Source organism: Nansenia antarctica, assembly GCF_963989245.1.
Source record: "Nansenia antarctica genome assembly, chromosome: 9".
NCBI lineage: Eukaryota > Metazoa > Chordata > Actinopteri > Argentiniformes > Microstomatidae > Nansenia > Nansenia antarctica.
Window position 1 is genome coordinate 35,756,730 of NC_137679.1, and position 15,321 is coordinate 35,772,050.

At 44.1% G+C, this 15,321-nt stretch overlaps 1 protein-coding gene across 1 annotated transcript in view; it reads right to left on the reverse strand.

Annotated features, from left to right (window-relative positions):
* Positions 1-4,515: 4,515 nt before the first annotated feature.
* LOC308165578 (transcription initiation factor TFIID subunit 4) overlaps positions 4,516-15,321 on the reverse strand; it is a gene marked incomplete at both ends in the record, with an annotated part of 90,079 nt that continues 79,273 nt past the window's right edge. Inside the window, one exon of the mRNA XM_080539727.1 lies at positions 4,516-4,674. Within this exon, the coding sequence (XP_080395853.1) occupies positions 4,516-4,674 (159 nt within the window). The remainder of the gene's footprint in view (positions 4,675-15,321) is intronic.

Genomic DNA, 15,321 nt, shown 5'->3' on the forward strand with positions numbered 1-15,321 from the left:
CGATAAAAGGTGCCTATTCATGATTGTAAAGAGAAAATAATTCGTTTTGTTTTCATAATTGTGTCTAATTGACTGATCATTTTCAGACTATTTTACAAACAAAAGGCTACGAACAAACAAGTTACACATAGTGTGAGTATTGACAGAATAATTGATGTTGAATCATGGGAAGGAAGCTACTGTTAGTCTTGTTGAGTACCAGGGAGACTCAGAGACCTCGAGACCAAGTTGACACAAAGAAAGAAAAACTCTGGTTGTTTTTGCCTTTTTCGATGTCACTTCTGAGATGGGATTATTTCAATCGTTCGTCACATGTCTGCAGCAGACACTAAGATGAACCGTAAACGTAGCATCACAGCATTGTTCTCAAAAGAAACAGTGGGAGGCACTTACACTATCCTGCTCCGATTCCCTGGTCTTATTCTCAACATTTCTGGATCAAACAGCGAAACAAGAAAGACAAAGTTTTCATACTATGTGTATACAGCGTGTGGAACTTACAGATGCTGTTTCTTCCCATCCCCTACACATTGATCAAAAAGAAGCCCATTCTGATCGTTGTGGGCACTAGGCACAGGCAGTTAATTTGAGTTTGGTTGAAAAAACCTTCCTCCGGGGCTTTCATTAAACAGCTGAAAATGTTCATTAAAAATGGGTGGTAGTTTGAACCAACTGTCGTTTGGTCCTAATGTGTCCTCACTTATGGATGTCCAGTGATTAAACCAGCCCAAGGAGTAGTAGTAAAGATGGGGTCGGTGTAGATCCTGATCTTGGTGTAGACCTCCTGGGGGACACACCCAATCAAGTCCCTCTTTGTTCTGACCGGCTACTGGCCTGGGCCTTTGCATCCAGTCGCCTCAAAGGGAATGGCCAACCAGGCCTTTCATGAGCTGAGGGATGTCGGACTTCAGAGCTCCCCCGACCCCCCCCCACCCCCGGGGCTCCCAGTCTCAGCAGTGCCAGTACAGACATGGGTTATGCCCCCCACTGCGTCATAACATACATACCGGTACTCTAACCCCCTTCTGTACAGAACACCCCCATGGCTCACTGGACAGCCACAACAGACCAAACAAACTGATGAGTCAAATCTCACTAGCAACCCAGTCCCATGGTGTGGACTAGACTCCACTCTAAATCTGCAGGTAGCCTGCTCTAGTCTTTGTGAGGGGACATGATGTATGGGACTGCGTTTGCTTTTCTTCAATAGAATTTAACTCACTTGGTCCGTTCCTCGATGACTCAAGGGACAAACTCAATACCTCTTACACCTTGACACGCCTCGTTACTGAGGCATTACCGTGAACAACTCTGATGAATTTGTGTCTAGTTCAGTTCAGTTCAGTTCAGTTCAGTTCAGTTCAGTTTAGTTCAATCTTTATGTGGTCTGCCAGGTCAAGCATAAACAAGGAGTCAAACCACTTCTGTGTGAGGTGTGATGTCTAGAGGCCGTTCAGTTGTACAGATATTTGTATATTTAAATTGTTATCAGGACTCTGGGTTTTACTCAGCCCTCCTGTTATAAAAAAGAGACCTCTAAGTCCTCTCATTACTAAATAAAAAGAATGAAAATAACTCAAATTTGCAAGCATTATGTTGTGTACATATGGATTAAAAACATTTCAAAAGGGTATACTAAAGGTGCAAATGTATATTATTTAAAATGTTTTAACAATTAGACTGTGGTATTAAAGGGCATGTGTTCATTTACAGTGGCTCCATTTGATTTTTCTTGCATATTTGCGATAATAAAAGGATGTACTGTTCCTTCATGCCTCGTGTGATTGATTTTGAGGTCATCAAAAACTGTCTACCTTTTCCATTGGAACATAAAAGACCTAAACTGAACTGTCAATTATAGTGAAACTCTGATGGACCAGGCGTATCTCTGTGCATCCGTTCCTGCTAGGGGAACACAATCTTCAGGGGTTAAATCAAGATCAGCTGTTTAAGGCTCCGGAGGGACTTACAAATGGGTTAGCATCTAGAAAAAAAAGACACAAATCTGCTCCCCAATCCCAGTGTTTTGCACCAAGTTAAACGTTTTGGTCTTTTCAAAATGCTGCCACTTAATTAGCAGTAGAATCCTGAGGGGGCTTTTCTTGTTCTAGCAGTGGTACTTTAACTCAATTTTTACTTAGCATGTGTAATGCTGGTAAATGGTAATGAAGTAGGTTTCATTAGTCAATTTGATTTTGATACAACTGTCCTGTAAAAACATTACTGTTGATTTTGTGAGGTTAAACATAAATAATGAAGCTGAGAAACTGATATATTGCATTGCTGACATAGTTACTTGTTAGAGAGGGCAGTATTTAAGCTATTGTACACTAAGCACTTTTAACAAAGCCACTCCTCAATTTAGCTACTCTGGTTAGCTATTTTATTGAGTGTGACTGACATTTGGATTCTGCACAACATGCCCTAAATCAAATGGATATTCACAAAGGTGCTAACAAGACAAAACTCTGCACTTGCTTAGTTTAGTAAACAGCTGATTTATTCCTTTACAAAATAGGTACAAATACAGAAGTATGCTTTTCACACAAACAGGAAATTTTCCAGATATTTACAGAGTTTACCAAAAATAACGTAGTTCTAATAAACACATGGTCTTGTAAACAATATTTACAAATCATCCATACATTAAAACATTAATTTTCCAACTGTGTACATCAGTAATATTGTCCTAATATTTTGGCTAAAAAGCTGAAGTAGTAGAAATGCCCTCCTGTGTATATATCAGAAACCATACAAATAATCATTAAAATTGTTTGAATCACTGAACAAATAAGTACTTTGTGCTTCTTTTAATATCATCTTTTTTCCACTATGGTACTTTCAGATAAAATTGTATTGCCTGAAATGTGGCAAGCATAAATGCAAATAAAAATAAGAAAGAAAAGAAAATATATATAAATAGTTACAAAATAACTTTCCCTTTAACAGCAATTGACAATACTGTTTGATAGTTAAAAGAGACAGGAACTCCCTTGCTATACATCAGTAACATAGCTTTCTCATTGTATAGTATTAAAAAACAAAGCATAATTACTGTTAGAAAACCTTCAATGCACATTCATTTCAAATGTTACCAGTTCAACAAATAAATTACAAAGCAACACTAGGCAGCAGCTGCATAGAGGCAGGGGTACATGATTCAAAAACCAAACCAAAACAGGAAGGCAATAGAGATAAGGGTTGGTCAAAACCAGTGACAACGTTGATGCCTTGCAGCACTATCTCTGAGTGGGACCCTTGTGACAAAGATCCAGCTACTAACAGAGAGGCATTGGTCCCATACCTCTCCATCTAGAGATAACGTAAACACATAAATACCACAAGAAAATGACAAAGTCCATCCTATGCTGAAATGAGGGAATTTCTCCAAACTGTCTGCTCCAAAAACCCTCTAGCTCACCTCTGATTGATATGTAATTGTCTTTAACTGAAGCAGAGGAAAACCCAGGCTGGGAGCTGCTTTTCTAAACAATACTCTAGGAATGGACCTAGCCTAGCGTCAGAGAATGGGTTCTTCAGGCAACCTAAAGCATTTGGGAAATGGGCACAAACAGTAGACAGATGGCCAATATTTCAGTTATACAAGACGACCAAAAAGTCTCTCTACGAGTTTGTGTACAGAGACTACTGTGCCTCGCCCAAGAAGGGTGACCAATCAGGATGGGCCTTATTTGGCGGGCTGAGGTAGCTCTGACCATGATTTGTTTGTGTCTGCATTGCATTAAAACAAAGTTAATATTGGAAAGAATAAAATGTTCGTTTGACGAATTCAATGCACATGATTTTACAAAATATTTCTTTCCTTTTTTTTTAAAGCTAAAATATTAGATGTGTTAAAAACATCATACATGCTGTTAAAAATTATTCAAAATAACTATTTACATTTAAGTGAGCTCGATGTTGTGTTATGCTATTATCTATTGTCTGAATAGAATAGAATGTCCCAAAAAAGATGCTCTGGTATGGAAATATCGGACTACTTATTGGTTCATCATTGAGTTTTCACTTAACTACATTCATTGAACTTTGTTCAATAAATAAGCTCTGAAGAATATTGTAGGCTGTATCAAGTTTGGAATATGATTCTTTTAAAGAAAATAAACATACAGTTAACCCTGACTTCGAAATGGTTCATTCAGTATACTGCCTGGGACGTCAAATATACAGACAGCTAACCAACAGACATGGACAAGTACTGGCTTCAGGCCCGTAGACAAAAACACACTACTCCTATTCTTCAAAAACCCGGCCGCACCAAAACCCAAGGAGTTTGCATGGCAATAAGTTCGACACTAAATACACATACAGTATTTATCATGAAGCTAAAACATAGAGGACACATACATACTTTATATTTTTGTGAGTTTTTTTTCTCTCCTTATCAAAAGCTACGTTTAGAACATCACAACAGAGACACTGAGCTAAAACACCCGATTGAAGGCACATTTCAGGAGCGGGGGGGGATGGAGAGGGGAGTGCTGGACTGGGTTGAGGCTACTTGAGCAGGGCCCGGTAGAGCAAGAGGGAGCGGGCCGTCTCTCTCTCCTGCTCCATGTAGAAGATGAAGTCCCTGAGGTTGACGCGAGTGATGCGTTGTCGGGCGTGGGAGGGGGTGGAGGAGCTGCCTGGCGACCCGGCTGAGCTGCCCGAAACCTGGGGACAGAGAGAGGGGACAGGTGAGGACAGGTGAGGACAGGTGAGGACAGGTGAGGACAGGTGAGGACAGGTGAGGACAGGTGAGGACAGGTGAGGACAGGTGAGGACAGGTGAGGACAGGTGAGGGCAGGTGAGGACAGGTGAGGACAGGTGAGGACAGGTGAGGACAGGTGAGGACTAGGGTTGGGTACCGAAAATCGGTACCGGTAAGTACCGGTTACTTTACATTCGGTATGTACCCGTACCGAATCGCAAAGGAGATTTCGGTTCCTCATTTCGGTACTTTTCTAAAAAAAAAAATCTTCCCCTGGTGTCCGGTGTCATGCAACAGTCAACCACACGTGACTTGAGTCGTGACGTGAGTGACAACGCCTGTTTCCAATTTCCAATCAGTGCGTGCGTGGTAGTGAGGTGAGCAGTTGTGTTGAGAAGAAGAAGAGTGAGTTTATAGTAAGTGTAGTAATATAGTTAGTGATTGTATTATTGTATTATTGTATTGATATTATTATCATCATAATAATCATAATCATATTATCTAATTTCGCTAGCTAGCCTAGCTACGAGGTCACCGAGAATGCCGAAGACCGCAATGAAGACCGCAATGAAGCGTTCTAAAGTGTGGCTGCATTTCACCCGGCTCGATGAAAACAACGCGAAGTGCTCAAAATGTTTTAAATCATTCGTGTGTAAAGCAGGCAACACATCGAACTTGATGAAACACCTGACAACGCACGCGATACATTTAAGGGTAGAAGGGTGCTCCGTGTTTGACAGCTTGCGCAAGTTCACCCGCCCTTCGGCTGAGCAGCAAGCACCTCCGGAGAGGGGGAGGCGGAGATCGCCATTCCCATTGAGGATGATGATGACAGCATTTCCTCAGGTTAGTAATAATGTTTCCGTTTATTTATTTAAAGAGGGGGACAGTGGACATTCGCCCTCTATGATTTCTTGTTTTGTTTTATTTAACCAGGAAAGGGACGGGGGATTGAGAGATTAAACATGCAGGTAGGTAGGCCCAGGATGGATGGTGTTAGCTGGACTGGGGGAGGGGGAGTAGGGTGAGGGGTGTGTGGAGGTCAGGCAGACCGTCTGATCCGCACCCAAGCGACCCCAGGTGTCGTTATGTGGTACAGCATTCAAGAGGGTCCTATCCAAGACAGGCAGCAGCAAATATTTAGCTACAGTCAGTAACATTATTTAACCTATGTTTATATTGTTGGCTCAACAATGTAACTGTGGTTGTAGGTGTAACTGTGGTTGTAGGAGTAACTGTGGTTGTAACTGTGGTTGTAGGTGTAACTGTGGTTGTAACTGTGGTTGTAACTGTGGTTGTGTAACTGTGGTTGTAACTGTGGTTGTAGGTGTAACTGTGGTTGTAGGAGTAACTGTGGTTGTAGGTGTAACTGTGGTTGTAAGTGTGGTTGTAGGTGTAACTGTGGTTGTAACTGTGGTTGTAACTGTGGTTGTAGGTGTAACTGTGGTTGTAACTGTGGTTGTAGGTGTAACTGTGGTTGTAGGAGTAACTGTGGTTGTAGGTGTAACTGTGGTTGTAGGTGTAACTGTGGTTGTAGGTGTAACTGTGGTTGTAGGAGTAACTGCGGTTGTAGGTGTAACTGTGGTTGTAACTGTGGTTGTAGGTGTAACTGTGGTTGTAGGTGTAACTGTGGTTGTAACTGTGGTTGTAGGTGTAACTGTGGTTGTAGGTGTAACTGTGGTTGTAACTGTGGTTGTAGGTGTAACTGTGGTTGTAACTGTGGTTGTAGGTGTAACTGTGGTTGTAACTGTGGTTGTAGGTGTAACTGTGGTTGTAGGTGTAACTGTGGTTGTAACTGTGGTTGTAGGTGTAACTGTGGTTGTAACTGTGGTTGTAGGTGTAACTGTGGTTGTAACTGTGGTTGTAGGTGTAACTGTGGTTGTAGGAGTAACTGTGGTTGTAACTGTGGTTGTAGGTGTAACTGTGGTTGTAGGTGTAACTGTGGTTGTAACTGTGGTTGTAGGTGTAACTGTGGTTGTAGGTGTAACTGTGGTTGTAGGAGTAACTGTGGTTATTGTGCCTCAGCAATAAAAAAGTGAAAAGCTGTTTAATGTTGTCGACCGTGTTATTATTATTATATATATATTATATATATTAAAAAAATAAAAAAAAGTACCGAATTAAGTACCGTTTTGGTACCGGTACCGTTTTTAAAGTATCGGTTAGTAACCGGTACCGGATAAAACCCAAACGATACCCAACCCTAGTGAGGACAGGTGAGGACAGGCGAGGACAGGTGAGGACAGGTGAGGACAGGTGAGGACAGGTGAGGACAGGTGAGGACAGGTGAGGGGCGGTGAGGAGCGGTGAGGACAGGTGAGGACAGGTGAGGACAGGTGAGGACAGGTGAGGACAGGTGAGGACAGGTGAGGACAGGTGAGGACAGGTGAGGACAGGTGAGGACAGGTGAGGGGCGGTATGGGGCGGCAGTGGGGCAGGAAGTAGAGTCGGCGTCTAATGATCACAAGGTTGGCAGATCGGCGGTTCGAGCCCCGACTGGACACATGTCGAAGTGTCCTTGGGCAAGACACTGAACCCCAAATTGCTCCCAGTGAGCGGGCCGGCGCCTTGCATGGTAGCTTGCCGCCATTGGTGTGTGAATGGGTGTGTGAATGGGTGAATCAGAGGCCATTGTAAAGGGCTTTGGAATAAGGCACTATATACTGTATATAGTCAGTCTAGAGAACAGATCCCAATGCTCCATCGAACAATCAAAACATGTCTTTCATCGACCCTTCCTAGCATTGAGGCACTGACAGACTGGGTCGTCACAGATCTGTTCTCTATCACTTAATCTTGCATAGCCATACCTCTACATCGTGTTGTTGGAGGTCTGGAGAAATGTTTATTAGCTAATTGGAATGGAGCTCTGGCTGCTAGCCGTCACATTTTGATTGACTTTGAGCAGAAAGGATGTTTTGAAAAAAAACGACCCCCTCCCCTTTTGAAAAGAGTAAATTGGCGAGTAAGTGGTGTATATTATCATCGCAAGGTCGATTCCGGTCATCGACATATCCTGCATGTCCTCCCCGCTCTCTCACCCATCTTTCCTGTCAATCTCTACTGTCTCTATCCCCAATAAAGCAGAAATACCCTAAAGACATATTTTTAAAAAAAGAAAAAAGAAAGACAAAAAGAAAGAAAGAAAAGCAATTTAGCTAAGCAAAATATATTAGTGAAAATGGGCATTGCTGAAGTGGTTTCGGTTGTTGGAACACCACCCATATGCGGATCAGTGAAAATGATGTTGTTCTGTTTTGAGTTGCCTATTGTGTGGCACTTTACAGGTCTCCACAGCTCACTAACACACTTCTGCCATGAATTTCCCCAGGCTTTCCAAACAAGGTGAGAAGACAGACTCATATTATAAATGATCCAATCTATATAAGTTATATATCACCCAATCAAAGATCAAGTTCCTCTCAGAGAACCAGTAAACTGTAATGCTGGAAATCTGTTTTGAGTGTTTGGCATCCTCTAATGATTAAGACAACTCTGTTGCAAGCCAACCACCTGAGTAGATGGCCCATGGGACAGATGAGGAAACCTCTCAATAAATTACACTACAGACCAGACTTCTACCAAAGATATCCCTCTCGCAGAGTGAGAGGCAGAGTGAGATCAAAGCTGATTAACTAATAAAGTCCAGAACTTGCAACTTCGGGTGAACAAAGAAATCTTTTATAGCCTTTCGTTGCACTTAAAATAGCAGGATGTGAGACTGGGGAAAACAATCTTGATGTGCTGAGACGGGGCAAGGGAAGCTATCATTCATGTTTCAGTGTGTTTTATAGCTCTCTCTATAGCCCTGGAAATGAACATGTTTTCTCTACATTAACAAACGGTTGACATAGATCTGAGGCGACTTTCCATACTGAAATGGATCTCTTGTTTGTATTCGAACCTGTGCAAAGCGGGAAAATGGAAAGATACATTCGAACGTATATACAGAGGGCCCGATATAAATCAGAGGGCAAATTTACATTTCCAAATGAAAAACATCAGGTAGCAAGATCCACAAAATGTCAACTTGGAACCCAGGCAGAAAGAAGTAAAGACTTTCATAATAAGCATTACATTTAGGGAACTCCCCTAAACACCCTCTCACAATTACATTGATTGTACCACTCTATAAACATACAGTACAGCATCTAGAAAGTACCCTAATTGAAAACATATGACGAGTTTTGAATTTACGGCTCCCAAGCTAGAATCCACCCATAAACAGAGCTTTGTATACACCTTGTGACAGTGCTACCTAAATTCTAACTTTTCCCAAAACACTGTGGAGCCTCAGACGTGCGGCAGAGTGGGGTTTGGCTCCAGCTCCGGCCAGCCTCTCCTCCACATCTGCTCCCGTCAGTGATGCTGACAGGGCGGGAGGAGGGCCGGGGTCGAGGTGCACATGGGACAGGGCCCCCGCCGCGCCCCCCCAGGGGGGTCAAGGTCCTCACTGAGGAGCGACCCTGCCTCCCTGCCTCATCAGGCCAATCACGGCTGACCACATGTGAAAGATGGGCCCTGCCCGCTGCCATGCCAATTACTGCCACTCACGCGCCCTGCCCGGCGCTCGCGCGACGGACTTCCCACCAATCAAAGCCATCCATCCACCTGGACAGACGGGCCCGGGTGGCCGCTGGCGCGTGGTGTGCAAGAGGGGTAGACAAGACGTGCGGTGCGCTAGCCTCGGCCATCGCTGTCCCCTAAGCCCTACTGCACCTACCCAGAATGCATCATGCCCTTGAGGGACAAGGCGAGGCGGGGTAAGTGATCCAAATACAGGGAGAAAGGTCAGTCTTCTGCCAGGGCGCCAAGCTGATTTCACTTAACGCAGGCTCTGCCCCCGCTCGTCTTAATAAGCCCTACACGTTTGCCAGCTACCCAAACACAGGCCTTGTTGTTGTCTGTATCTATGGAGACCGATCTGTCTTACAAATGCGTGTTGAGACTCATGTTGGTGGAGAAAGGGAAAGAAAGAAAAAAAAAAAACACAAATACAAAACAAAGCAGATGGCAGAGTGTCAGTTAGAGGGGAAAGCGAGACATCGACGACCACGCTTTTCCCGTCACCAGCAATTACGTGGTAATTGTGTCTGAAATTAAATGAATGACAAAATGGCAGGCTTTGTAAGGTCACTGTGGAGAGAGAAAAAGAAAGAGAGAGAGTGAGAGAGAGAGAGAGAGAGAGAGAGAGAGAGAGAGAGAGAGAGAGAGAGAGAGAGAGAGAGAGACAATGAAATTCTTAAGAAATCAGCTTTTCTGGGAAAGAACCATGAGGCAGAAAGCAGCATCTGTCATTTTATCTATGATGGCTGCTTGCAGGCGTTATGTCATATAACATATCCATCGTACAGAACACGCAGGGATACCTCGATACATCCTTTCAGACGTCTGGCTTGTTTGGAGCAGGGGACTGACAGACAGACGGACAGAGCCGAGGAGAACGAGAGAACGAGAGCTGAGAGGAGTTGGAGGCTACAGAGGCTGCTCTGTGTGTGTGTGGGTGTGTGTGTGTGCGCGTGTGTGTGTGTGTGTGTGTGTGTGCGTGTGCGTGTGTACGTCGTCACCTCCACACTTTAACATGACAGCCTGCCAATCGGCCAGACACACTGCTCCACTCTGGCTCCCACAGACCACACACAGACATACACACATTAAGCAATGTACGCACGTACGCTCTCTCTCTCACTCACAGACACACACACACCCACACACGCACAATTATGTACCACTGTGCATACAAACAAGCACAGCATAGTTCTGCCATCTGTACATTTTTGTCGCTATGTCAAGCGCAACCTGTTAGATGATCTGTCACTATCTGACAAAGTCATCAAGGTGACAGGAAGAGGACGCTTACCATCATCTTCAATGAACCGGCAGGGAGTTGACCATATGGCCTACTTTTACTGGGATATGGGATATGATCTGTGTGTAAACTTCTATAGCAAAGGATAGGGGTCCTTTCCTTCTGTCAGTGTAAACGGACTGCACTTATATAGCTGCCTTATTCCAAAGCGCTTTACGACGGCCTCTCATTCACCCATTCACACACACATTCACACACCGACGTCGGCAAACTACCATGCAAGGCGCCGGCCCGCTCATTGGGAGCGATTCGGGGTTCATTGTCTCGCCCGAGGACACCTCTCGACACGTGGCCAGCCAGGGATCGAACCGGCGACCTTGCGATCATTAGACGCCCGGCTCTCCCTCCCGAGCCACAGCCGCCTCGGTGTAAGGAAATGGTAAGCACAGCGGGTCACAGCTTTCATGTCTTCGACCTTCACTGATCCACCGACCACGTGTCCTCTCAACCTTGGCTGATGGGAGGGCCGAGATTAGTCCCCACTTTGCTAAATTTACTTTCGATTAATAATGTATGTTTTTTTCCCTCTCTCCCTCTCTCTCTACTTTGACTCCCTGCCTCTAATTGTCTGGCGGCTCAGCGAAGGCTCCTAGGTGTCTCCGGGAATTTGCATTCGGTCCTTTATTGTTTGGGGTCTATTCTGCTGATCAGCTTCTTTGAACCTGAGTGGCACCCGGGCCTTGATGCTGGAGCCAATATTGGATTTGGCTCAGGTCACACCTTAGGGCTGAGGGTTAATGGCGCACTTTGCCAGGCACACAGAGCTGGTTGGCCTAGCAGAGAACATATTGCCGCCTCAGCACTTCTCCTGAGAGGAGAGGCTGTAGACAGGGGCTGGGGAGAGAGTGCACACACACACATGCATGCATGCACACACACACACACACACACATACACATACACATACACATACACATACACATACACATACACATACACATACACATACACACACACACACACACACACACACACACACACACACACAGAGCACAGAGATGTGCACATTCACACACACACAGGCGCACACACACGGAAGGACACACACATACACACACACACACACACTAGCCTGTCCATTGCTCTTCCACTCCTACATGGGGAAAGTCAATACATGTGTGTGTTTCACATTCATGTAGAACATATGTCACGTCAACTTATAGCAGAGCTCCGTGGGATGTACAGGAAGTAGTCTGTAGTTTATACATCTTCCATGTTAAACCATCCCTTCCCAGTTCCTATAATACACGTTTCACTGTATATTGTCTTAACCTCTAGGCAAAGAACAGGAAGAAACTATAATGACAGACTGACATTGCAGCGCTCCTTTGTTGACATAGAATCAAAGCGACAAATCACATCCAGACGGAGGTACTCCAAACTCTGCTGGCCACATTCAGCGTACACAACAGTCAAGGCTGTGTAGTTGCAAACATCTAGGGGTAGGACAACAAAGAGAGTGAGGGTTGAGGGAGTGGGACGGTGTTCGAAGGGGTTAGAGAGTCTCTCTCTCTCAGTCAAAAAAAGCTCCCGCAACTGGGCCCTCTCCCCTGTGAAGTCTGGGGGAGAGCCCGCCCCCGTCCCCGTCCGCCGCCTGACTGTGTGCCAGGACACAAAGCTTTCCCACATGTTCACCTCCACGCTGCATTTCAGATGGGGAACGCTCCCGCGTCTGTCCGCAGTATTTACAGTGTGCAGCCGAGCCGTGGGAGTGCATTCCCACTCACTCTCTCCACGCTGGGCCTGCACCGCCTCTCCTACGGCCACCATTAATCAGCAACAGAGAGCCTCTCTCCCCCCTCTCTCTCCCCCTCTCTCTCTCTCTGTCTATCCCTCTCTCTCTTTCTCTCCCCCTCCTCTCTCTCTCTCTCTCTGTCTATCCCTCTCTCTCTTTCTCTCCCCCTCCTCTCTCTCTCTCTCTCTCTCTCTCTCTCTATCTATCCCTCTCTCTCTCTCCCTCCTACGCCCACAGACATGCTGGATGAGGCCATTTTGAAAGAGTTAACAGATGTCGGCTGATATGCCTTGGGCGTTTTGACATCGCCCGAGTGATGTATTTGATGTGGAGTTTATTCAGCTCTAATAAATGTATAAATAATTAGAATAATAATTCACAGATGTACATACACAGATTATATGCCGGAGCTTCTCTTTGAACCAAAAAGAGGCAGCCAAGATTAGCAGAACCAGAGGGGGGGATGACAAGGCTTTGGTTCAGTCCATTGGTAATCAGGGGAGGTCAGGATGGACTAATACTGCAGGTTTATGCTCAGGCTCGTACACAGACAGCCTTTGTCCTTGTGTTGCACATTTGCTCTCAGCATTATGGGAAATGCCTGTAGAGTACTGTACCATTGTGATGATGTTAGTAAAAAAAAAAAAAAGGAAGAAAATGTTGAACGATGTTGAACGATGTAATGTAAATCTTATTTTCATCTGAAAGGCAGGGTTTCATGTTTTCCTCTGTCCTCACGTGGATTACAAAAAAAAAGGGAAAATGAAATAGTGAAGAAAGAAGAAAATAAGGAGGAAAAGGAGCAAGCAAGGTCTGGCATTTTGATCATGATAAAAAATGAGGGAATTACTTTCAAAACAAACAACTTCAATTTGGTTCTCAACTAAAGAACAACAAATCTCAAAAATGGCCAGTTGCAGAGCATCTTAATACCCACATAAAACATAAAAACAGCTACACAGCTCCATGGCAATGCATAGCAACCGTGCAGAATTTCAGTCAAGGAGAAAGAAGGCAAAAAAACACCTTATTACTTCTAACTCCTGCAAGCCATTTTGGTCTCCAAAGGTTTTAGAGCGCCGGAGGCCATGTGTCTGCAGTGTTTCGGGAAATGACTTGCCTTCGCACGAACACTGCTATGTTCTGCAGCACTGCTGCCCCCAGCATCCCCGCTCAATTTCTGTTTAACCCCTTCCTGCCTTTCCCCACACTGACTCACAGCAACAGAGCACTCACACCCAGCACAGCTCTGTCACATTGTTCAGCCTCACACTAACGAACGCAAATCTGACCAGCTTTTTCACGAGCTAACGCATTAACTCGCCATCTAATTTGGCTACTTAAGCATGTGATGGCAAACATACACAAACAAATATAATGCAGGAAAGGCATGAGGTTATAGGGGCAGATAGGGGGGGAAGAAATGTGAATCCCCACACGATTCCGGTTGATCTGTGGTAAAGTGCGACACAATTCACACACACACACACACACACACACACACACACGTACACACACAAGTGTGTGTGTGTGTGTGTGTGTGTGTGTGTGTATCAACCGTGGATTAAATCTGCAAACTCGTTGACACAACACATAATTAAAACATCTTGCTTTAGGTCAGGAATTTTCTAATTAGTAGTGTACTGACAAAGCTGCAATTCCATCGCCTTGAGATTCAAAGTCCACAGGTTACTGCTGAGATGAAAGCTGACCCTGGAGCTGTATACTGGAGGGCTGCTCATACAGTTCCTCAGAAGACAGTCACAGGGTCACCAAGCTAAACCGTGTGCAGCACCCGAAACCTTCCTTCCTTCCCAACAAAGAACTTCAAACTTTCCTGCCTGGAAACAGAATCTTGGCTATTTTTTTTTCTTTCTTTTCAACCTCCGAGAAACAAAAGATTTTATGAGGGCTGAGTCGGGGGATAAACTAAAAAACCATAACATATTTTTGAAATCTGTTTAATTACCTCGCTGTTAGCAGGACTAGGTGACTGGCTTACCCAATTAATTGACTACACTTTATTAGCTATGTCCTTTAAGTTTACGTTGGTAAAAACAATGTGAGGTTGATGATCATAAGAGTTCCCTTATCTGTTAGTGAAAATACATTTGTATACAGAATGTCACTCCATAGAGCTATTGTTATCTTCTAAATAAATAGACCCAACATGAAATGTGAAATCCTATAAATAGCTTTCTTTTCAACAAAATGTGATAATACACAAGTACCCACTCGATATAACAACAACAAAAAACGTTGGTATTTAGGCTTTGTCTTTCGAGATGCAAAGATTTAAACATGTAGATGTGGGTATTTCTATAGCAACACTACTGGAACATTAAAAACTATTTGGTGAAACCAACAACACATTCAACGCACTTTCTCTCTGAAGTTACAGAGAAACGCGCAAAAGACCATTAATAGCCTACATACTTTGTAACCTTGAACATTTACCGAACATTTAGAAGTATCCATGCTGTTCATAAAGTATCAGTTGTGGAACTTTTCAACATTAAATATTCAAAGCGTTTCATATATAAAATGAACCCAATTAAAGTTAGAACGGGAAGAAGTGTAATGAGTCTCTCAAGTTAGAATGCTTGTCTTCAGAAGTACAGTACTCACTAATGAGGCTTTGTTGGTTCTGCACACTTTGCTTTAAATGGTGTGGCGGTGTCATTCCTTGTGGTTTTTAATTTTTAATTCAAGTTGAATGAGAGGGTGGTGACTGAGTTAATAATCAAGGCACCGGGTGTTTTGCAACCGACGGTTAGTTCTAAGAAGATGCCAAATGAGGGCGGTGGTCCACCCTTTGATGTTTTTGTGAATTGCTCTCTAAGCAGGGACAACCAAGTGAATAAAACGAAAGCAACTTAGGGGGAGTGAAGGAGATGACCTGGACGACTGAGCACCTCCCAGAAATAGCCTAATTGGGGAGAACTAAATAGGGTAGGCTACAGTAGTAGAAATACTAAATAGGCTACCACTAGTAGAACACATTAA